We start from the raw sequence: 24522 nt of genomic DNA on the forward strand, positions 1-24522 counted from the left end.
AGTCGTTGTGTGGTGTTAGCTGTAGCCTGCCCTGTCTGTGTGAAGTCGTTGTGGTGTTAGCTGTAGCCTGCCCTGTCTGTGTGAAGTCGTTGTGTGGTGTTAGCTGTAGCCTGCCCTGTCTTTGTGAAGTCGTTGTGTGGTGTTAGCTGTAGCCTGCCCTGTCTGTGTGAAGTCGTTGTGGTGTTAGCTGTAGCCTGCCCTGTCTGTGAAGTCGTTGTGGTGTTAGCTGTAGCCTGCCCTGTCTGTGTGAAGTCGTTGTGTGGTGTTAGCTGTAGCCTGCCCTGTCTGTGTGAAGTCGTTGTGGTGTTAGCTGTAGCCTGCCCTGTCTGTGTGAAGTCGTTGTGGTGTTAGCTGTAGCCTGCCCTGTCTGTGTGAAGTCGTTGTGTGGTGTTAGCTGTAGCCTGCTCTGTCTGTGTGAAGTCGTTGTGTGGTGTTAGCTGTAGCCTGCCCTGTCTGTGTGAAGTCGTTGTGGTGTTAGCTGTAGCCTGCCCTGTCTGTGTGAAGTCGTTGTGTGGTGTTAGCTGTAGCCTGCCCTGTCTGTGTGTAGTCGTTGTGGTGTTAGCTGTAGCCTGCCCTGTCTGTGTGTAGTCGTTGTGGTGTTAGCTGTAGCCTGCCCTGTCTGTGTGTAGTCGTTGTGGTGTTAGCTGTAGCCTGCCCTGTCTGTGTGAAGTCGTTGTGGTGTTAGCTGTAGCCTGCCCTGTCTGTGTGTAGTCGTTGTGGTGTTAGCTGTAGCCTGCCCTGTCTGTGTGAAGTCGTTGTGGTGTTAGCTGTAGCCTGCCCTGTCTGTGTGAAGTCGTTGTGGTGTTAGCTGTAAGTCTCCAACCTCCAGTCTACTCACTCCAGACCTCCAGACCCAGCCAGCTGTTAGTAGGATGGGGTGGCAATTTCACAGTTCTACATGAATACTCAGCTCAGCAGGGCAATGCTACACACACACACACGCGCTCTGTCTACACACACACGCGCTCTGTCTACACACACGCGCTCTGTCTACACACACACGCGCTCTGTCTACACACACGCGCGCTCTGTCTACACACACGCGCGCTCTGTCTACACACACACACGCTCTGTCTACACACACACACGCTCTCCTCCAACCGACTACTTTCTACAGTCGTGGCCAAACGTTTTGAGAATGATACAAATATTAAGTTCACATAGTTTGGTGCTTCAGTGTCTTTAGATATTTTTGTCAGATGTTACTATGGAATACTGAAGTATAATTACAAGCATTTCATAAATGTCAAAGGCTTTTATTGACAATTACATGAAGTTGATGCAAAGAGTCAATATTTGCAGTGTTGACCCTTTTTCAAGACCTCTGCAATCTGCCCTGGCATGCTGTCAATTAACTTCTGGGCCACATCCTGACTGATGGCAGCCCAGTTTCCTGGCCATGGACCCAAAATATCTATGTTTTGTTCCCCGAGCCACTTAGTTATCACTTTTGCCTTATGGCAAGGTGCTCCATCGTGCTGGAAATGGCATTGTTCGTCACCAAACTGTTCCTGGATGGTATGGAGAAGTTGCTCTCGGAGGATGTGTTGGTACCATTCTTTATTCATGGCTGTGATCTTAGGCAAAAATGTGAGTGAGGCCACACCCTTGGCTGAGAAGCAACCCCACACATGAATGGTCTCAGGATGCTTTACTGTTGGCATAACACAGGACTGATGGTAGCGCCCACCTTGTCTTCTCCGGACAAGCTTTTTTCCGGATGCCCCAAACAATCAGAAAGGGGATTCATCAGAGAAAATGACTTCACCCCAGTCCTCAGCAGTCCAATCCCTGTACCTTTTGCAGAATATCAGTCTGTGCCTGATGTTTTTCCAGGAGAGAAGTGGCTTCTTTGCTGCCCTTCTTGACACCAGGCCATCATCCAAAAGTCAGATGCACTCACACCTACCTGCTGCCATTCCTGAGCAAGCTCTGTACTGGTGGTGCCCCGATCCCACAGCTGAATCAACTTTAGGAGACGGTCCTGGCGCTTGCTGAACTTTCCTGGACGCCCTGAAGCCTTCTTCACAACAATTGAACCGCTCTCCTTGAAGTTCTTGGTGATCTGATAAATGGTTGATTTAGGTGCAATCTTACTGGCAGCAATATCCTTGCCTGTGAAGCCCTTTTTGTGCAAAGCAATGATGAAGGCACATGTTTCCTTGCAGGTAACCATGGTTGACAGAGGAAGAGCAATGATTTCAAGTGTAACCGTATAACTTTAGACCGTCCCCTCGCCCATACCCGGGTGCGAACCAGGGACCCTCTGCACACAACAACAGTCACCCACAAAGCATCGTTACCTATCGCTCCACAAAAGCCACGGCCCTTGCAGAGCAAGGGGAACCTAGACTTCAAGGTCTCAGAGCAAGTGAAGTCACCGATTGAAACACTATTTAGCGTGCACCACCGCTAACTAAGCTAGCGTTTCACATCCGTTACACAAGCACCACCCTCCTTTTGAAGCTTCCAGTCTGTTATTCAAACTCAATCAACATGACAGACTGATCTCCAGCCTTGTCCTCGTCAACACTCACATGTGTTAACGAGAGAATCACTGACATGATGTCAGCTGGTCCTTTTGTGGCATGGCTGAAATGCAGTGGACATGTTTTTGGGGGATTCAGTTCATTTGCATGGCAAAGAGGGACTTTGCAATTAATTTAAATTCATCTGATCACTCTTCATAACATTCTGAACTATATGCAAATTGCCATCATACAAACTGAGGCAGCAGATTTTGTGAAAATTAATATTTGTGTCATTCTCAAAACTTTTGGCCATGACTGTTGTATACACTTTCTCCTCCGACCGACCTCCAACGGACTACTTTCTAGTATACACGTTCTCTTTCAAGCTCCACTCTCAATTTCTCTTCCAGAGCTGTTCTTTTCAACACGTCGCTACAGAATTAGACAGCTTCTCTGAGTACTTTGGTCTGTTTAGCTGGGTCAGTAACGGTCTGTTTAGCTGGGTCAGTAACGGTCTGTTTAGCTGGGTCAGTAACAGTCTGTTTAGCTGGGTCTGTTTAGCTGGGTCAGTAACGGTCTGTTTAGCTGGGTCAGTAACGGTCTGTTTAGCTGGGTCAGTAACAGTCTGTTTAGCTGGGTCTGTTTAGCTGGGTCAGTAACGGTCTGTTTAGCTGGGTCAGTAACGGTCTGTTTAGCTGGGTCAGTAACGGTCTGTTTAGCTGGGTCAGTAACGGTCTGTTTAGCTGGGTCTGTAACGGTCTGTTTAGCTGGGTCTGTAACGGTCTGTTTAGCTGGGTCTGTTTAGCTGGGTCAGTAACGGTCTGTTTAGCTGGGTCTGTAACGGTCTGTTTAGCTGGGTCTGTTTAGCTGGGTCAGTAACGGTCTGTTTAGCTGCGTCAGTAACAGTCTGTTTAGCTGGGTCTGTTTAGCTAGGTCAGTAACAGTCTGTTTAGCTGGGTCTGTTTAGCTGGGTCAGTAACGGTCTGTTTAGCTGGGTCAGTAACGGTCTGTTTAGCTGGGTCTGTTTAGCTGGGTCAGTAACGGTCTGTTTAGCTGGGTCAGTAACGGTCTGTTTAGCTGGGTCTGTTTAGCTGGGTCAGTAACGGCCTGTTTAGCTGGGTCAGTAATGGTCTGTTTAGCTGGGTCAGTAACGGTCTGTTTAGCTGGGTCAGTAACGGTCTGTTTAGCTGGGTCTGTTTAGCTGGGTCTGTTTAGCTGGGTCTGTTTAGCTGGGTCAGTAACGGTCTGTTTAGCTGGGTCAGTAACAGTCTGTTTAGCTGGGTCAGTAACAGTCTGTTTAGCTGGGTCAGTAACGGTCTGTTTAGCTGGGTCTGTTTAGCTGGGTCTGTTTAGCTGGGTCTGTTTAGCTGGGTCAGTAACGGTCTGTTTAGCTGGGTCAGTAATGGTCTGTTTAGCTGGGTCTGTTTAGCTGGGTCAGTAATGGTCTGTTTAGCTGGGTCTGTTTAGCTGGGTCAGTAATGGTCTGTTTAGCTGGGTCTGTTTAGCTGGGTCAGTAACGGGCTGTTTAGCTGGGTCAGTAATAGTCTGTTTAGCTGGGTCTGTTTAGCTGGGTCTGTTTAGCTGGGTCAGTAACGGTCTGTTTAGCTGGGTCAGTAACGGTCTGTTTAGCTGGGTCTGTTTAGCTGGGTCTGTTTAGCTGGGTCAGTAACGGTCTGTTTAGCTGGGTCTGTTTAGCTGGGTCAGTAACGGTCTGTTTAGCTGGGTCAGTAACGGTCTGTTTAGCTGGGTCTGTAACGGTCTGTTTAGCTGGGTCTGTTTAGCTGGGTCTGTTTAGCTGGGTCAGTAACGGTCTGTTTAGCTGGGTCAGTAACGGTCTGTTTAGCTGGGTCAGTAACGGTCTGTTTAGCTGGGTCAGTAACGGTCTGTTTAGCTGGGTCAGTAACGGTCTGTTTAGCTGGGTCTGTTTAGCTGGGTCTGTTTAGCTGGGTCTGTTTAGCTGGGTCTGTTTAGCTGGGTCAGTAATGGTCTGTTTAGCTGGGTCTGTTTAGCTGGGTCAGTAATGGTCTGTTTAGCTGGGTCTGTTTAGCTGGGTCAGTAACGGGCTGTTTAGCTGGGTCAGTAACAGTCTGTTTAGCTGGGTCTGTTTAGCTGGGTCTGTTTAGCTGGGTCAGTAACGGTCTGTTTAGCTGGGTCAGTAACGGTCTGTTTAGCTGGGTCTGTTTAGCTGGGTCAGTAACGGTCTGTTTAGCTGGGTCTGTTTAGCTGGGTCAGTAACGGTCTGTTTAGCTGGGTCAGTAACGGTCTGTTTAGCTGGGTCTGTAACGGTCTGTTTAGCTGGGTCTGTTTAGCTGGGTCTGTTTAGCTGGGTCAGTAACGGTCTGTTTAGCTGGGTCAGTAACGGTCTGTTTAGCTGGGTCTGTTTAGCTGGGTCAGTAACGGTCTGTTTAGCTGGGTCAGTAACGGTCTGTTTAGCTGGGTCAGTAACGGTCTGTTTAGCTGGGTCAGTAACGGTCTGTTTAGCTGGGTCTGTTTAGCTGGGTCTGTTTAGCTGGGTCAGTAACGGTCTGTTTAGCTGGGTCAGTAACGGTCTGTTTAGCTGGGTCAGTAACGGTCTGTTTAGCTGGGTCAGTAACGGTCTGTTTAGCTGGGTCTGTTTAGCTGGGTCAGTAACGGTCTGTTTAGCTGGGTCAGTAACGGTCTGTTTAGCTGGGTCTGTTTAGCTGGGTCAGTAACGGTCTGTTTAGCTGGGTCAGTAACGGTCTGTTTAGCTGGGTCAGTAACGGTCTGTTTAGCTGGGTCAGTAACGGTCTGTTTAGCTGGGTCAGTAACGGTCTGTTTAGCTGGGTCTGTTTAGCTGGGTATGTTTAGCTGGGTCAGTAATGGTCTGTTTAGCTGGGTCTGTTTAGCTGGGTCAGTAATGGTCTGTTTAGCTGGGTCAGTAATGGTCTGTTTAGCTGGGTCAGTAACGGTCTGTTTAGCTGGGTCTGTTTAGCTGGGTCAGTAATGGTCTGTTTAGCTGGGTCTGTTTAGCTGGGTCTGTTTAGCTGGGTCAGTTTAGCTGGGTCAGTAATGGTCTGTTTAGCTGGGTCTGTTTAGCTGGGTCAGTAATGGTCTGTTTAGCTGGGTCTGTTTAGCTGGGTCTGTTTAGGGTCGCTTTAGCTGGGTCTGTTTAGCTGGGTCAGTAACGGTCTGTTTAGCTGGGTCAGTAACGGTCTGTTTAGCTGGGTCAGTAACGGTCTGTTTAGCTGGGTCTGTTTAGCTGGGTCTGTAATGGTCTGTTTAGCTGGGTCAGTAACGGTCTGTTTAGCTGGGTCAGTAATGGTCTGTTTAGCTGGGTCAGTAATGGTCTGTTTAGCTGGGTCTGTTTAGCTGGGTCAGTAACGGTCTGTTTAGCTGGGTCTGTTTAGCTGGGTCTGTAATGGTCTGTTTAGCTGGGTCAGTAACGGTCTGTTTAGCTGGGTCAGTAATGGTCTGTTTAGCTGGGTCAGTAATGGTCTGTTTAGCTGGGTCTGTTTAGCTGGGTCAGTAACGGTCTGTTTAGCTGGGTCAGTAACGGTCTGTTTAGCTGGGTCTGTTTAGCTGGGTCAGTAATGGTCTGTTTAGCTGGGTCTGTTTAGCTGGGTCAGTAACGGTCTGTTTAGCTGGGTCTGTTTAGCTGGGTCTGTTTAGCTGGGTCAGTAACGGTCTGTTTAGCTGGGTCAGTAACGGTCTGTTTAGCTGGGTCTGTAACGGTCTGTTTAGCTGGGTCTGTTTAGCTGGGTCTGTTTAGCTGGGTCTGTTTAGCTGGGTCTGTTTAGCTGGGTCAGTAACGGTCTGTTTAGCTGGGTCAGTAACGGTCTGTTTAGCTGGGTCTGTTTAGCTGGGTCAGTAATGGTCTGTTTAGCTGGGTCAGTAATGGTCTGTTTAGCTGGGTCAGTAATGGTCTGTTTAGCTGGGTCAGTAACGGTCTGTTTAGCTGGGTCTGTTTAGCTGGGTCAGTAATGGTCTGTTTAGCTGGGTCTGTTTAGCTGGGTCAGTAACGGTCAGTTTAGCTGGGTCTGTTTAGCTGGGTCAGTAACGGTCTGTTTAGCTGGGTCAGTAACGGTCTGTTTAGCTGGGTCTGTTTAGCTGGGTCTGTTTAGCTGGGTCAGTAACGGTCTGTTTAGCTGGGTCAGTAATGGTCTGTTTAGCTGGGTCTGTTTAGCTGGGTCAGTAATGGTCTGTTTAGCTGGGTCAGTAATGGTCTGTTTAGCTGGGTCAGTAACGGTCTGTTTAGCTGGGTCTGTTTAGCTGGGTCAGTAATGGTCTGTTTAGCTGGGTCTGTTTAGCTGGGTCAGTAACGGTCAGTTTAGCTGGGTCTGTTTAGCTGGGTCAGTAATGGTCTGTTTAGCTGGGTCTGTTTAGCTGGGTCTGTTTAGCTGGGTCAGTAACGGTCTGTTTAGCTGGGTCAGTAACGGTCTGTTTAGCTGGGTCTGTTTTAGCTGGGTCTGTTTTGGCCAGCTCTCCCGCTATCTCTCTCAGAATGACCTTCTTGATCCAAATCAGTCAGGTTTCAAGACTAGTCATTCAACTGAGACTGCTCTTCTCTGTATCACGGAGGCGCTCCGCACTGCTAAAGCTAACTCTCTCTCCTCTGCTCTCATCCTTCTAGACCTATCGGCTGCCTTCGATACTGTGAACCATCAGATCCTCCTCTCCACCCTCTCCGAGTTGGGCATCTCCGGCGCGGCCCACGCTTGGATTGCGTCCTACCTGACAGGTCGCTCCTACCAGGTGGCGTGGCGAGAATCCGTCTCCTCACCACGTGCTCTCACCACTGGTGTCCCCCAGGGCTCTGTTCTAGGCCCTCTCCTATTCTCGCTATACACCAAGTCACTTGGCTCTGTCATAACCTCACATGGTCTCTCCTATCATTGCTATGCAGACGACACACAATTAATCTTCTCCTTTCCCCCTTCTGACGACCAGGTGGCGAATCGCATCTCTGCATGTCTGGCAGACATATCAGTGTGGATGACGGATCATCACCTCAAGCTGAACCTCGGCAAGACGGAGCTACTCTTCCTCCCGGGAAGGACTGCCCGTTCCATGATCTCGCCATCACGGTTGACAACTCCATTGTGTCCTCGTCCCAGAGCGCTAAGAACCTTGGCGTGATCCTGGACAACACCCTGTCGTTCTCAAATAACATCAAGGCGGTGGCCCGTTCCTGTAGGTTCATGCTCTACAACATCCGCAGAGTACGACCCTGCCTCACACAGGAAGCGGCGCAGGTCCTAATCCAGGCACTTGTCATCTCCCGTCTGGATTACTGCAACTTGCTGTTGGCTGGGCTCCCTGCCTGTGCCATTAAACCCCTACAACTCATCCAGAACGCCGCAGCCCGTCTGGTGTTCAACCTTCCCAAGTTCTCTCACGTCACCCGCTCCTCCGCTCTCTCCACTGGCTTCCAGTTGAAGCTCGCATCCGCTACAAGACCATGGTGCTTGCCTACGGAGCTGTGAGGGGAACGGCACCTCACTACCTCCAGGCTCTGATCAGGCCCTACACCCAAACAAGGGCACTGCGTTCATCCACCTCTGGCCTGCTCGCCTCCCTACCACTGAGGAAGTACAGTTCCCGCTCAGCCCAGTCAAAACTGTTCGCTGCTCTGGCCCCCAATGGTGGAACAAACTCCCTCACGACGCCAGGACAGCGGAGTCAATCACCACCTTCCGGAGACACCTGAAACCCCACCTCTTTAAGGAATACCTAGGATAGGATAAAGTAATCCTTCTCCCCTCCCCCCCTTAAAAGACCTAGATGCACTATTGTAAAGTGGCTGTTCCACTGGATGTCATAAGGTGAAAGCACCAATTTGTAAGTCGCTCTGGATAAGAGCGTCTGCTAAATGACTTAAATGTAAATGTAAATGTAGCTGGGTCTGTAATGGTCTGTTTAGCTGGGTCAGTAACGGTCTGTTTAGCTGGGTCAGTAATGGTCTGTTTAGCTGGGTCTGTTTAGCTGGGTCAGTAACGGTCTGTTTAGCTGGGTCAGTAACGGTCTGTTTAGCTGGATCTGTTTAGCTGGGTCTGTTTAGCTGGGTCAGTAATGGTCTGTTTAGCTGGGTCTGTTTAGCTGGGTCAGTAACGGCCTGTTTAGCTGGGTCTGTTTAGCTGGGTCAGTAACGGCCTGTTTAGCTGGGTCTGTTTAGCTGGGTCAGTAACGGTCTGTTTAGCTGGGTCAGTAACGGTCTGTTTAGCTGGGTCAGTAACGGTCTGTTTAGCTGGGTCAGTAATGGTCTGTTTAGCTGGGTCTGTTTAGCTGGGTCAGTAACAGTAACTGTTGATCACACTGAGAGTTTACTGTATTTTACAGTTGGAGAATCAGCAACTGTTATCTTTCCTCCCGAATAACTTCAAGGTTACTGGACATACAAGCGTTCATATTAACACTGATTTGCAGTGATATGCATTTTGAGAGGCAAACACTTCCATAGTTCGATTTCAGTAGCCTGTCTAACTAGTCAAAGCAGAAATAGGGCTTTAGTCGTGAAACATTGAGACTATTTCCATGACGAAGAAGAGTATCGGAGAGAATAATCTTTCCTCCTCACTGGCTCCATATGTGTTTACTGGACAAGCAGTCCACCCCAGAAGGAGTCATAACAAACACTTATATGGTTGCTATGAAAGTCTGTGCGTGCCATCGATCATATCTGTAGACAGCACTGTGTTCAAGGGGAATTTCACCCTGGGGAAAATTTGGGCTTGTTTTCATAATGTCTGAGGCATTTCTATGACAGTGAGATGAATGTTTCGCACACAATTGCCCAGGAGGAATGCAGGTCTGAGTGATGGCTTTTGGAAGGCAGGTCAGGGTGATGATGGCTTTTGGAAGGCAGGTCAGGGTGATGATGGCTTCTGGAAGGCAGGTCAGGGTGATGATGGCTTCTGGAAGGCAGGTCAGGGTGATGATGGCTTCTGGAAGGCAGGTCAGGGTGATGATGGCTTCTGGAAGGCAGGTCAGGGTGATTATGGCTTCTGGAAGGCAGGTCAGGGTGATTATGGCTTCTGGAAGGCAGGTCAGGGTGGTGATGGCTTCTGGAAGGCAGGTCAGGGTGGTGATGGCTTCTGGAAGGCAGGTCAGGGTGGTGATGGCTTCTGGAAGGCAGGTCAGGGTGGTGATGGCTTCTGGAAGGCAGGTCAGGGTGGTGATGGCTTCTGGAAGGCAGGTTAGGGTGATGATGGCTTCTGGAAGGCAGGTTAGGGTGATGATGGCTTCTGGAAGGCAGGTTAGGGTAGGGTGATGATGGCTTCTGGAAGGCAGGTTAGGGTAGGGTGATGATGGCTTCTGGAAGGCAGGTCAGGGTGAGGATGGCTTCTGGAAGGCAGGTCAGGGTGATGATGGCTTCTGGAAGGCAGGTCAGGGTGATGATGGCTTCTGGAAGGCAGGTCAGGGTAGGGTGATGATGGCTTCTGGAAGGCAGGTCAGGGTAGGGTGATGATGGCTTCTGGAAGGCAGGTCAGGGTAGGGTGATGATGGCTTCTGGAAGGCAGGTCAGGGTAGGGTGAGGATGGCGGCTTTTGGAAGGCAGGTCAGGGTGATGGCGGCTTCTGGAAGGCAGGTCAGGGTGATGGCGGCTTCTGGAAGGCAGGTCAGGGTGATGGCGGCTTTTGGAAGGCAGGTCAGGGTGATGATGGCTTTTGGAAGGCAGGTCAGGGTGATGATGGCTTCTGGAAGGCAGGTCAGGGTGATGATGGCTTCTGGAAGGCAGGTCAGGGTAGGGTGAGGATGGCGGCTTTTGGAAGGCAGGTCAGGGTGATGGCGGCTTCTGGAAGGCAGGTCAGGGTGATGGCGGCTTCTGGAAGGCAGGTCAGGGTGATGATGGCTTTTGGAAGGCAGGTCAGGGTGATGATGGCTTCTGGAAGGCAGGTCAGGGTGATGATGGCTTCTGGAAGGCAGGTCAGGGTGATGATGGCTTCTGGAAGGCAGGTCAGGGTGGTGATGGCTTCTGGAAGGCAGGTCAGGGTGATGATGGCTTCTGGAAGGCAGGTCAGGGTGATGATCTCTTAATGCATGTATTCCTGCTTTGTGGCATTTCCCAAAGGCTCTATGTGATACTGATGGCTTCTGGAAGGCAGGTCAGGGTGGTGATGGCTTCTGGAAGGCAGGTTAGGGTGATGATGGCTTCTGGAAGGCAGGTTAGGGTAGGGTGATGATGGCTTCTGGAAGGCAGGTTAGGGTAGGGTGATGATGGCTTCTGGAAGGCAGGTCAGGGTGATGATGGCTTCTGGAAGGCAGGTCAGGGTGATGATGGCTTCTGGAAGGCAGGTCAGGGTGGTGATGGCTTCTGGAAGGCAGGTCAGGGTAGGGTGAGGATGGCGGCTTTTGGAAGGCAGGTCAGGGTGATGGCGGCTTCTGGAAGGCAGGTCATGGTGATGGCGGCTTCTGGAAGGCAGGTCAGGGTGATGATGGCTTCTGGAAGGCAGGTCAGGGTAGGGTGAGGATGGCGGCTTTTGGAAGGCAGGTCAGGGTGATGGCGGCTTCTGGAAGGCAGGTCAGGGTGATGGCGGCTTCTGGAAGGCAGGTCAGGGTGATGATGGCTTTTGGAAGGCAGGTCAGGGTGATGATGGCTTTTGGAAGGCAGGTCAGGGTGATGATGGCTTCTGGAAGGCAGGTCAGGGTGATGATGGCTTCTGGAAGGCAGGTCAGGGTGATGATGGCTTCTGGAAGGCAGGTCAGGGTGATGATGGCTTCTGGAAGGCAGGTCAGGGTGGTGATGGCTTCTGGAAGGCAGGTCAGGGTGATGATGGCTTCTGGAAGGCAGGTTAGGGTGATGATGGCTTCTGGAAGGCAGGTCAGGGTGATGATGGCTTCTGGAAGGCAGGTCAGGGTGATGATGGCTTCTGGAAGGCAGGTCAGGGTGATGATCTCTTAATGCATGTATTCCTGCTTTGTGGCATTTCCCAAAGGCTCTATGTGATACTGATCACACTATACGTTTTTAGATGTGGTTGTCCTTGTTCAATATAGCGATTGGACTTACAGAGGGGCAAAAAAGTATTTAGTCAACCACCAATTGTGCAAGTTCTCCCACTTAAAAAGACGAGAGAGGCCTGTAATTTTCATCATAGGTACACTTCAACTATGACAGACAAAATGAGAAAGAAATACTTATTTTCCACCATAATTTGCAAATAAATTCATTAAAAATCCTACAATGTGATTTTCTGGATTTTTTTTCTCATTTTGTCTGAACCTGGAGAAGAGTCCCCTCGGCCAGCTGGTTCTGGGGCTCTGTTCACAAACACAAATGGACCCAACAGAGCCCCAGGCAAGCAACACAATTAGACCCAACCAAATTATGTGAATGCAAAAAGATACTATTTGACATTGTTTTTTTGGGGTTGATTCTTTTCAGAGAAAATTGAAATGCTATTTGGCCCTAAACCGAAATGACACAGTAGCAGCATACCTGACCATTGTAACTGACCCAAACTTAAGGAAAGCTTTGGCTATGTACAGACTCAGTGAGCATAGCCTTGCTATTGAGAGAGGTCACCATAAGCAGACTGTCTTCTCTTGAGAGCCCGGATTGTGTGCCCAATGTCCACAAAATGAGGTGGAAACTGAGCTACACTTCCTAACCTCCTGCCCAATGTATGACCATATTAGAGACTTATTTCCCACAGATTACACAGACACACAGAGAATTAGAAAACAAACCAAAACATTGATAAGCTCCCATATCTGTTAGGTGAAGTGGCATCACAGCAGCGAGATGTGTGACCTGTTGCCATGAGAAATAGGCAATCAGTGAAGAACAAACATTGTAAATACCACCAATATTTATCTTCCCCCACTATTCCTACTACAACTATTTGCACATTGCTAAAACACTGTACATCGTAGATAATATAAGACTTGAAATGTCTCTTATTAAAAAAAAAATTGAGTGCAATGTTTTACTGTTCATGTTAGTTTTATGTTTATGTTGTAAAAATGTGTTCTTCTCACTTTTGTTTATTTATTTCACTTGCTTTGGCAATGTAAACATGTTTCCCATGCCAATAAAGCCCCTTTTCAATTGGAAGAGAGTGAGAATAGACAGACGGGGAGAGAGAGAAGATGGAGAGAGTCAGACTGCAGGCTGAGAGAAGGAGAGCAACTCATTGCCAGTCCAACTCACCCCAGCCAAACTCATCGCTCACTCTTTACCCCACCACGGTGGCTTTAGTTTGTTGCCAAAATGTGTTTTCACTTTTGTTGAAACAATGTACATGTGTCCTAGATTTTCCTTTTTGTTTGTGCTTTCCAAGACCAGATTTTATTAGAGTTTAGCATACTTGTACAGTGAAAATTCTTCTGGTTCACAATTGAATTGCTTGTGTGTTGTGAAGTTGCCGCGTGCCTGAACATGTACATGCATACAGTATCATGTGTTTATGTTCCAGACATGAGGCTAGCGTGTCCAACTGTAACTCCATCCTTCCTAGAGAAGATGCCATACAGTATCATGTTTGTTCCCCTTCCTCCCTAGAGAAGATACCATACAGTATCATGTAGGTTCCCCTTCCTCCCTAGAGAAGATACCATACAGTATCATGTATTTATGTTCCCCTCCTCCCTAGAGAAGATACCATACAGTATCATGTATTTATGTTCCCCTCCTCCCTAGAGAAGATACCATACAGTATCATGTAGGTTCCCCTTCCTTCCTAGAGAAGATACCATACAGTATCATGTAGGTTCCCCTTCCTTCCTAGAGAAGATACCATACAGTATCATGTAGGTTCCCCTTCCTTCCTAGAGAAGATACCATACAGTATCATGTAGGTTCCCCTTCCTTCCTAGAGAAGATACCATACAGTATCATGTAGGTTCCCCTTCCTTCCTAGAGAAGATACCATACAGTATCATGTAGGTTCCCCTTCCTTCCTAGAGAAGATACCATACAGTATCATGTAGGTTCCCCTTCCTTCCTAGAGAAGATACCATACAGTATCATGTTTGTTCCCCTTCCTTCCCAGAGAAGATACCATACAGTATCATGTAGGTTCCCCTTCCTTCCTAGAGAAGATACCATACAGTATCATGTAGGTTCCCCTTCCTTCCCAGAGAAGATACCATACAGTATCATGTAGGTTCCCCTTCCTCCCTAGAGAAGATACCATACAGTATCATGTTTATTCCCCTTCCTTCCCAGAGAAGATACCATACAGTATCATGTAGGTTCCCCTTCCTTCCTAGAGAAGATACCATACAGTATCATGTAGGTTCCCCTTCCTTCCTAGAGAAGATACCATACAGTATCATGTAGGTTCCCCTTCCTTCCTAGAGAAGATACCATACAGTATCATGTAGGTTCCCCTTCCTTCCTAGAGAAGATACCATACAGTATCATGTAGGTTCCCCTTTCTTCCTAGAGAAGATACCATACAGTATCATGAAGGTTCCCCTTCCTTCCTAGAGAAGATACCATACAGTATCATGTTTGTTCCCCTTCCTTCCCAGAGAAGATACCATACAGTATCATGTAGGTTCCCCTTCCTTCCTAGAGAAGATACCATACAGTATCATGTAGGTTCCCCTTCCTTCCCAGAGAAGATACCATACAGTATCATGTAGGTTCCCCTTCCTCCCTAGAGAAGATACCATACAGTATCATGTTTATTCCCCTTCCTTCCCAGACAAGATACCATACAGTATCATGTAGGTTCCCCTTCCTTCCTAGAGAAGATACCATACAGTATCATGTAGGTTCCCCTTCCTTCCTAGAGAAGATACCATACAGTATCATGTAGGTTCCCCTTCCTTCCTAGAGAAGATACCATACAGTATCATGTAGGTTCCCCTTCCTTCCTAGAGAAGATACCATACAGTATAATGTAGGTTCCCCTTCCTTCCTAGAGAAGATACCATACAGTATCATGTAGGTTCCCCTTCCTTCCTAGAGAAGATACCATACAGTATCATGTAGGTTCCCCTTCCTTCCTAGAGAAGATACCATACAGTATCATGTAGGTTCCCCTTCCTTCCTAGAGAAGATACCATACAGTATCATGTAGGTTCCCCTTCCTTCCTAGAGAAGATACCATACAGTATCATGTAGGTTCCCCTTCCTAGAGAAGATACCATACAGTATCATGTAGGTTCCCCTTCCTTCCTAGAGAAGATACCATACAGTATCATGTAGGTTCCCCTTCCTTCCTAGAGAAGATACCATACAGTATCATGTTTGTTCCCCTTCCTTCCCAGAGAAGATACCATACAGTATCATGTAGGTTCCCCTTCCTCCCTAGAGAAGATACCATACAGTATCATGTTTATTCCCCTTCCTTCCCAGAGAAGATACCATACAGTATCATGTATGTTCCCCTCCTCCCTAGAGAAGATACCATACAGTATCATGTAGGTTCCCCTTCCTTCCTAGAGAAGATACCATACAGTATCATGTTTGTTCCCCTTCCTTCCCAGAGAAGATACCATACAGTATCATGTAGGTTCCCCTTCCTTCCTAGAGAAGATACCATACAGTATCATGTAGGTTCCCCTTCCTTCCTAGAGAAGATACCATGCAGTATCATGTAGGTTCCCCTTCCTTCCTAGAGAAGATACCATACAGTATCATGTAGGTTCCCCTTCCTTCCTAGAGAAGATACCATACAGTATCATGTATGTTCCCCTCCTCCCTAGAGAAGATACCATACAGTATCATGTAGGTTCCCCTTCCTTCCTAGAGAAGATACCATACAGTATCATGTTTGTTCCCCTTCCTTCCCAGAGAAGATACCATACAGTATCATGTAGGTTCCCCTTCCTCCCTAGAGAAGATACCATACAGTATCATGTTTATTCCCCTTCCTTCCCAGAGAAGATACCATACAGTATCATGTAGGTTCCCCTTCCTTCCTAGAGAAGATACCATACAGTATCATGTAGGTTCCCCTTTCTTCCTAGAGAAGATACCATACAGTATCATGTAGGTTCCCCTTCCTTCCTAGAGAAGATACCATACAGTATCATGTAGGTTCCCCTTCCTTCCTAGAGAAGATACCATACAGTATCATGTAGGTTCCCCTTTCTTCCTAGAGAAGATACCATACAGTATCATGTAGGTTCCCCTTCCTTCCTAGAGAAGATACCATACAGTATCATGTAGGTTCCCCTTCCTTCCTAGAGAAGATACCATACAGTATCATGTAGGTTCCCCTTCCTTCCTAGAGAAGATACCATACAGTATCATGTAGGTTCCCCTTCCTTCCTAGAGAAGATACCATACAGTATCATGTAGGTTCCCCTTCCTTCCTAGAGAAGATACCATACAGTATCATGTAGGTTCCCCTTCCTTCCTAGAGAAGATACCATACAGTATCATGTAGGTTCCCCTTCCTTCCTAGAGAAGATACCATACAGTATCATGTAGGTTCCCCTTCCTTCCTAGAGAAGATACCATACAGTATCATGTAGGTTCCCCTTCCTTCCTAGAGAAGATACCATACAGTATCATGTAGGTTCCCCTTCCTTCCTAGAGAAGATACCATACAGTATCATGTAGGTTCCCCTTCCTTCCTAGAGAAGATACCATACAGTATCATGTAGGTTCCCCTTCCTTCCTAGAGAAGATACCATACAGTATCATGTAGGTTCCCCTTCCTTCCCAGAGAAGATACCATACAGTATCATGTAGGTTCCCCTTCCTTCCTAGAGAAGATACCATACAGTATCATGTAGGTTCCCCTTCCTTCCTAGAGAAGATACCATGTGATGTGAAGTTGCTCTGACTAGTAATAGAGGTTCTCTGTTATGAATGCTTGACTGTTTGTTTAATTTCTAACAGTGGAATGTAAATCTGGACAGAGACCTGCTGTTTTTCTATAATGTTTCTAAAAAACTAGACAGTACAGGGACAGTGGACAGGTCTCTGTGGAGACTTGGCTCTGTCTCTACACTAGACAGTACAGGGACAGTGGACAGGTCTCTGTGGAGACTTGGCTCTGTCTCTACACTAGACAGTACAGGGACAGTGGACAGGTCTCTGTGGAGACTTGGCTCTGTCTCTACACTAGACAGTACAGGGACAGTGGACAGGTCTCTGTGGAGACTTGGCTCTGTCTCTACACTAGACAGTACAGGGACAGTGGACAGGTCTCTGTGGAGACTTGGCTCTGTCTCTACACTAGACAGTACAGGGACAGTGGACAGGTCTCTGTGGAGACTTGGCTCTGTCTCTACACTAGACAGTACAGGGACAGTGGACAGGTCTCTGTGGAGACTTGGCTCTGTCTCTACACTAGACAGTACAGGGACAGTGGACAGGTCTCTAGAGACTTGGCTCTGTCTCTACACTAGACAGTACAGGGACAGTGGACAGGTCTCTGTGGAGACTTGGCTCTGTCTCTACACTAGACAGTACAGGGACAGTGGACAGGTCTCTGTGGAGACTTGGCTCTGTCTCTACACTAGACAGTACAGGGACAGTGGACAGGTCTCTGTGGAGACTTGGCTCTGTCTCTACACTAGACAGTACAGGGACAGTGGACAGGTCTCTGTGGAGACTTGGCTCTGTCTCTACACTAGACAGTACAGGGACAGTGGACAGGTCTCTAGAGACTTGGCTCTGTCTCTACACTAGACAGTACAGGGACAGTGGACAGGTCTCTGTGGAGACTTGGCTCTGTCTCTACACTAGACAGTACAGGGACAGTGGACAGGTCTCTGTGGAGACTTGGCTCTGTCTCTACACTAGACAGTACAGGGACAGTGGACAGGTCTCTGTGGAGACTTGGCTCTGTCTCTACACTAGACAGTACAGGGACAGTGGACAGGTCTCTGTGGAGACTTGGCTCTGTCTCTACACTAGACAGTACAGGGACAGTGGACAGGTCTCTGTGGAGACTTGGCTCTGTCTCTACACTAGACAGTACAGGGACAGTGGACAGGTCTCTGTGGAGACTTGGCTCTGTCTCTACACTAGACAGTACAGGGACAGTGGACAGGTCTCTAGAGACTTGGCTCTGTCTCTACACTAGACAGTACAGGGACAGTGGACAGGTCTCTGTGGAGACTTGGCTCTGTCTCTACACTAGACAGTACAGGGACAGTGGACAGGTCTCTGTGGAGACTTGGCTCTGTCTCTACACTAGACAGTACAGGGACAGTGGACAGGTCTCTGTGGAGACTTGGCTCTGTCTCTACACTAGACAGTACAGGGACAGTGGACAGGTCTCTGTGGAGACTTGGCTCTGTCTCTACACTAGACAGTACAGGGACAGTGGACAGGTCTCTGTGGAGACTTGGCTCTGTCTCTACACTAGACAGTACAGGGACAGTGGACAGGTCTCTGTGGAGACTTGGCTCTGTCTCTACACTAGACAGTACAGGGGCAGTGGACAGGTCTCTGTGGAGACTTGGCTCTGTCTCTACACTAGACAGTACAGGGACAGTGGACAGGTCTCTGTGGAGACTTGGCTCTGTCTCTACACTAGACAGTACAGGGACAGTGGACAGGTCTCTAGAGACTTGGCTCTGTCTCTACACTAGACAGTACAGGGACAGTGGACAGGTCTCTGTGGAGACTTGGCTCTGTCTCTACACTAGACAGTACAGGGACAGTGGACAGGTCTCTGTGGAGACTTGGCTCTGTCTCTACACTAGACAGTACAGGGACAGTGGACAGGTCTCTGTGGAGACTTGGCTCTGTCTCTACAATAGACAGTACAGGGACAGTGGACAGGTCTCTGTGGAGACTTGGTTCTGTCTCTACACTAGACAGTACAGGGACAATGGACAGGTCTCTGTGGAGACTTGGTTCTGTCTCTACACTAGACAGTACAGGGACAGTGGACAGGTCTCTGTGGAGACTTGGTTCTGTCTGTGAAAACTATGAAAACCTCAGCTCTGAGAACAACATACTGTATCTTGTCAGTAGTTTATTGTATTGACTTGGTTGTCTGGTGTGTGTGCGCGTGTGTTGCAGGAGCTGTGTCAGTGTCGTCCATCCGACGGGAATTGTTCATGTTGTAAAGAGTGTATGCTCTGTCTGGGGACACTGTGGGAGGAATGCTGTGACTGTGTTGGTGAGTACTGTGTGTGTGTGTGTGTGTGTGTGTTGGTAAGTCACATCTCAAACAGTACAATATGTGTGTTTATTCATGAAACACAACAATACCTCAGCTCAGTCAAAAACGATACGGTGGTTACCATAGTTACCAGCCTCCTCAATTAGACAGGAATGTCTGTGGAGTTACTTAAAGGACTGAGTGCACTTGACAAGTTGTTACTTAAAGGACTGAGTGCACTTGACAAGTTGTTACTTAAAGGACTGAGTGCACTTCTGCACAGGTTGGTTTAAAAGTGGACTCGTTATTGGACTCTGAAAATTAAGGGAGCTATACTGAATTATAAACTGGGTGGTTCGAGCCCTGAATGCTGGTTGGCTGACAGCCGTGGTATATCAGACATTATATACTGGGTGGTTCGAGCCCTGAATGCTGTGGTATATCAGACATTATATACTGGGTGGTTCGAGCCCTGAATGCTGGTTGGCTGACAGCCGTGGTATATCAGATTATATACTGGGTGGTTCGAGCCCTGAATGCTGGTTGGCTGACAGCCGTGGTATATCAGACATTATATACTGGGTGGTTCGAGCCCTGAATGCTGGTTGGCTGACAGCCGTGGTATATCAGACATTATATACTGGGTGGTTCGAGCCCTGAATGCTGGTTGGCTGACAGCCGTGGTATATCAGACATTATATACTGGGTGGTTCGAGCCCTGAATGCTGGTTGGCTGACAGCCGTGGTATATCAGACATTATATACTGGGTGGTTCGAGCCCTGAATGCTGGTTGGCTGACAGCCGTGGTATATCGGACATTATATACTGGGTGGTTCGAGCCCTGAATGCTGGTTGGCTGACAGCCGTGGTATATCGGACATTATATACTGGGTGGTTCGAGCCCTGAATGCTGGTTGGCTGACAGCCGTGGTATATCGGACATTATATACTGGGTGGTTCGAGCCCTGAATGCTGGTTGGCTGACAGCCGTGGTATATCGGACATTATATACTGGGTGGTTCGAGCCCTGAATGCTGGTTGGCTGACAGCTGTGGTATATCGGACATTATATACTGGGTGGTTCGAGCCCTGAATGCTGGTTGGCTGACAGCCGTGGTATATCGGACATTATATACTGGGTGGTTCGAGCCCTGAATGCTGGTTGGCTGACAGCCGTGGTATATCAGACATTATATACTGGGTGGTTCGAGCCCTGAATGCTGGTTGGCTGACAGCCGTGGTATATCAGACATTATATACTGGGTGGTTCGAGCCCTGAATGCTGGTTGGCTGACAGCCGTGGTATATCGGACATTATATACTGGGTGGTTCGAGCCCTGAATGCTGGTTGGCTGACAGCCGTGGTATATCAGACATTATATACTGGGTGGTTCGAGCCCTGAATGCTGGTTGGCTGACAGCCGTGGTATATCAGACATTATATACTGGGTGGTTCGAGCCCTGAATGCTGGTTGGCTGACAGCCGTGGTATATCAGACCGTATTGCATTTTATTTTTGTTACTGCTCTAATTATGTTGTAAACTCTCCCTCGTTCTCTCCCTCGTTCTCTCCCCCGTTCTCTCCCCCGTTCTCTCTCAGGGATGTGTAACCCTAAGAACTACAGTGATACTCCAGCCACCTCCAAGAGCACAGTGGAGGAACTCCATCGACCAATCCCCTCGCTGTTCCGAGCCCTCACGGAGGGCGACGCCCCTATCAACATGATGGTGGTGTCCTTTCCCGTTGCCGAGGAACTATCTCACCATGAGAACCTGGTCTCTTTCCTAGAGACGCTTGACGACCAGCACCAGAACATATCGCTCCCCGCCAACAGCATCCACGGCAGCTACGACACTCAAGGTTGCGAAACCATAGAACTAGAATGATTTGGCGTCATTACAGTCGTCATTACAGAGACAGTTGGGCTTCCTTGCAGTGAACACTGTTTAGATGGTGTAAAACAATGAGTGGTTAGTTTACACTTCATTCTAGAAGAAAAAGAAACGCACACCTATTTAGGCGAGGTGCTGGCTAGCGGGAGTAGAAAACTTGAAAATAAAGGAGAGCTGCACACTCTAAATGTAATATCCAACGTTTCGACAGACAAGCTGTCTTCATCAGGGTCTATCGAAGGGTTGGATATTATATTTTGACATCTGAGCTCCTAGAGTGTGCAGCTCTCCTTTATTTTCTAGTTTACACTACATGTCATCCCAACCAGAAGAGAAACACCAAGTCGAATGTTGTTCAGTCTGGAGGGATGATGTTGGTGATGTGAACTGCCTTTTCCTCTTCTCTCCTCATCATCCTCCTCTTCTCTCTCCTCCTCCCCTCCTTCTCCTCCCGTTCTTACTCTTCTCTCTCCTCATCATCATCGTCTCCTCCCGTTCCTCCTCTTCTTTCTCTCTCTCCTCCCGTTCCTCCTCTTTTCTCTCTCTCCTCCTCTTTTCTCTCTCTCCTCCTCTTTTCTCCCGTTCCTCCTCTTCTCTCTCCTCCCGTTCCTCCTCTTCTCTCTCTCTCCTCCCGTTCCTCCTCTTCTCTCTCTCTCCTCCCGTTCCTCCTCTTCTCTCTCTCTCCTCCCGTTCCTCCTCTTCTCTCTCTCTCCTCCCGTTCCTCCTCTTCTCTCTCTCTCCTCCCGTTCCTCCTCTTCTCTCTCTCTCCTCCCGTTCCTCCTCTTCTCTCTCTCTCTCCCGTTCCTCCTCTTCTCTCTCTCTCCTCCCGTTCCTCCTCTTCTCTCTCTCTCCTCCCGTTCCTCCTCTTCTCTCTCTCTCCTCCCGTTCCTCCTCTTCTCTCTCTCTCCTCCCGTTCCTCCTCTTCTCTCTCTCTCTTCCCGTTCCTCCTCTTCTCTCTCTCTCCTCCCGTTCCTCCTCTTCTCTCTCTCTCCTCCCGTTCCTCCTCTTCTCTCTCTCTCCTCCCGTTCCTCCTCTTCTCTCTCTCTCCTCCCGTTCCTCCTCTTCTCTCTCTCTCCTCCCGTTCCTCCTCTTCTCTCTCTCTCTCCCGTTCCTCCTCTTCTCTCTCTCTCCTCCCGTTCCCGTCCTCTCTTCTCTCTCTCTCCTCCCGTTCCTCCTCTTCTCTCTCTCTCCTCCCGTTCCTCCTCTTCTCTCTCTCTCCTCCCGTTCCTCCTCTTCTCTCTCTCTCTCCCGTTCCTCCTCTTCTCTCTCTCTCCTCCCGTTCCTCCTCTTCTCTCTCTCTCTTCCCGTTCCTCCTCTTCTCTCTCTCTCCTCCCGTTCCTCCTCTTCTCTCTCTCTCTCCTCCCGTTCCTCCTCTTCTCTCTCTCTCTCCTCCCGTTCCTCCTCTTCTCTCTCTCTCTCCTCCCATTCCTCCTCTTCTCTCTCTCTCTCTCCTCCCGTTCCTCCTCTTCTCTCTCTCTCTCTCCTCCCGTTCCTCCTCTTTTCTCTCTCTCTCTCTCTCCTCCCGTTCCTCCTCTTTTCTCTCTCTCTCTCTCTCCTCCCGTTCCTCCTCTTTTCTCTCTCTCTCTCTCTCCTCCCGTTCCTCCTCTTTTCTCTCTCTCTCTCTCCTCCCGTTCCCTCCTCTTTCTCTCTCTCTCTCTCCTCCCGTTCCTCCTCTTCTCTCTCTCTCTCTCCTCCCGTTCCTCCTCTTTTCTCTCTCTCTCTCTCCTCCCGTTCCTCCTCTTTTCTCTCTCTCTCTCTCTCCTCCCGTTCCTCCTCTTTTCTCTCTCTCTCTCTCTCCTCCCGTTCCTCCTCTTTTCTCTCTCTCTCTCTCTCCTCCCGTTCCTCCTCTTTTCTCTCTCTCTCTCTCTCCTCCCGTTCCTCCTCTTTTCTCTCTCTCTCTCTCTCCTCCCGTTCCTCCTCTTTTCTCTCTCTCTCTCTCTCTCCTCCCGTTCCTCCTCTCTTATCTGGCTGGGTTATTATTACCTCCTCCTTCTAGTTTCCTCCTCTCCTCTCTCTGGTTTGGTCCTGAACCTTTGATCCAGCTGTTATAGAAAAAAAGACACTGCACTCATGAGTTTCCTGAGACCCCATATTGGTTAAATATGAGAGCGTTGGTTGGTTCCCACCACAGTGCCCAGCTGTTAACTCATTAGAAACACCAGAAGTGCGTCCCAATTGGCACCCTAGTCCCTATGTAGTGAACCACTTTTGACCAGGGCCCAATGAAAAGTAGTGCACTGCATAGGGAATAGGGTGCCAATTGGGACGCAATCTAGAACACATGGTCACACTTAGTGTTAGCAGCACACCCATTGTCCTCAGTCATAAAATCAAACCCTAAGGAAAACATTGGAAAGTTAATGATGACCGCTTTTAGCAGGTATCTACTTACTACGGATATAAATATGTTTTCATGGGATTTACTAGTTATGGTTTAAAGATGTGGTTACTGAGAGAGCTGACCAGTGCCCTATTTTTTTCTCTGTATCCCTCCACCTTCGCCAGATAACATGTGTACGGTGGTCTACTTTGACGACTGCGTATCCATCCGCCAGTGTAAACTATACTGTGAGTCGATGGGAGGGTCGAAGTACCGCTGGTTCCACAACGCCTGCTGTCAGTGCATCGGCCCGGAGTGTCTGGACTACGGCAGCAAGGCTGTTAAGTGCATGAACTGTCTGTTCTGAAGACTGATGGCTCCATGGTGGTGGAGACTGGCACCAAAAATATGGACCAAAACAATGGGTGGCTCCAGAGAGGGGCTACACGATGCTGAAGCCTCCTCAAAAATAGCCTAGTCCCCCCCAAAAAAAATATTGTATTAGTACATCATATATGACAGGACCCCTTAAGCTTCCCCTTAAGCTTCCCCCTTAGCTTGCCCTTAGCTTACCCCTTAGCTTGCCCCTTAGCGTACCCCTTAGCTTGCCCCTTAGCTTGCCCCTTAGCTTGCCCCTTAGCTTGCCCTTAGCTTGCCCTTAGCTTACCCCTTAGCTTGCCCCTTAGCTTACCCCTTAGCTTGCCCCTTAGCTTGCCCCTTAGCTTGCCCTTAGCTTGCCCCTTAGCTTGCCCCTTAGCTTGCCCCTTAGCTTACCCCTTAGCTTGCCCCTTAGCTTGCCCCCCCTTAGCTTGCCCCTTAGCTTGCCCCTTAGCTTCCCCCTTAGCTTCCCCCTTAGCCTCCCCTTAAGCTTCCCCAATGAAAAGTTTCTGTTGCCACCGCTGACCCAACATGAGAAGACTGACTGACGAGGTCCAATATTCATTGTAACCATCAGAGCTAGCTGACTGAATTTATGAATTTACCTCGGATGTGTGTTTTCTTTCATGAGAGTGAATGACGTCAAATATTTTCCTTCTTACTGATTAATTTTTTTATCATTCTTTTATTCTGTGTATATTATATTATATATTATTATATTATATTTTAGATGTTTTAAAAAAAAAAAAAATGCTGTCATGTTTTTAATTTTTTACAATAATCTTGCCAAAAAAAATGCTGTTTGTTGACTTGGTTTGTATTAAGTTGAACCTTTTTTCTACTCTGGTGTAATATAACAATATAAACTTCACGTTATTTCACAGAACAAGACTTAACCAAAATTGTTTTGGAATGGATTGACATCTACTTCAGACCAAGAGTTTGTACACAGTATAATTTAATCATTTAAATGGCACTTCTTTTCTCAATAAACAAATCAGGCTGTTAGCTAGCTAACCAATCTTTAAAAATAAAAAAGTGAATTACTGGCTATAGTTTTAAGACGACTACAGTGTGTGTCTTAGGTGTCCAGTCTCCCGCTCTTAATCGTAGTGGTATTGTGACAGGAAGCGCATCATTTCCTGTTAGTACACCATTCTGGTCCACACGCGTTTCAGCAAAACGGAACCAGTGTGTACTGTGGTGGTGTTTTCACTGCTGCACACGCACACATTGAGTCACGCACACACACACATTGAGTCACGCACACACACACACACATTGAGTCACGCACACACACACACACACATTGAGTCACGCACACACACACGCACACATTGAGTCATGCACACATTGAGTCACGCACGCACACACACACATTGAGTCACACACACACACACACATTGAGTCACACACACACACATTGAGTCACGCACACACACACACACATTGAGTCACGCACACACACACACACAC

The 24522-nt window shown here is 48.3% G+C and overlaps 1 protein-coding gene across 2 annotated transcripts in view; it reads left to right on the plus strand.

The window, feature by feature from the left end:
• LOC115124441 (twisted gastrulation protein homolog 1-A-like) overlaps positions 1-24108 on the plus strand; it is a 40211-nt gene extending 16103 nt beyond the window's left edge. For both annotated transcript variants that reach the window (XM_065016937.1, XM_065016936.1), the window contains exons 3-5: positions 18373-18472; positions 20056-20316; positions 22854-24108. In XM_065016937.1, the coding sequence (XP_064873009.1) occupies positions 18373-18472; positions 20056-20316; positions 22854-23035 (543 nt within the window). In that variant the 3' untranslated portion in view covers positions 23036-24108. The remainder of the gene's footprint in view (positions 1-18372; positions 18473-20055; positions 20317-22853) is intronic.
• Positions 24109-24522: the final 414 nt, after the last annotated feature.

Source organism: Oncorhynchus nerka, unplaced genomic scaffold (genome assembly GCF_034236695.1).
Source record: "Oncorhynchus nerka isolate Pitt River unplaced genomic scaffold, Oner_Uvic_2.0 unplaced_scaffold_288___fragment_1, whole genome shotgun sequence".
Lineage (NCBI taxonomy): Eukaryota > Metazoa > Chordata > Actinopteri > Salmoniformes > Salmonidae > Oncorhynchus > Oncorhynchus nerka.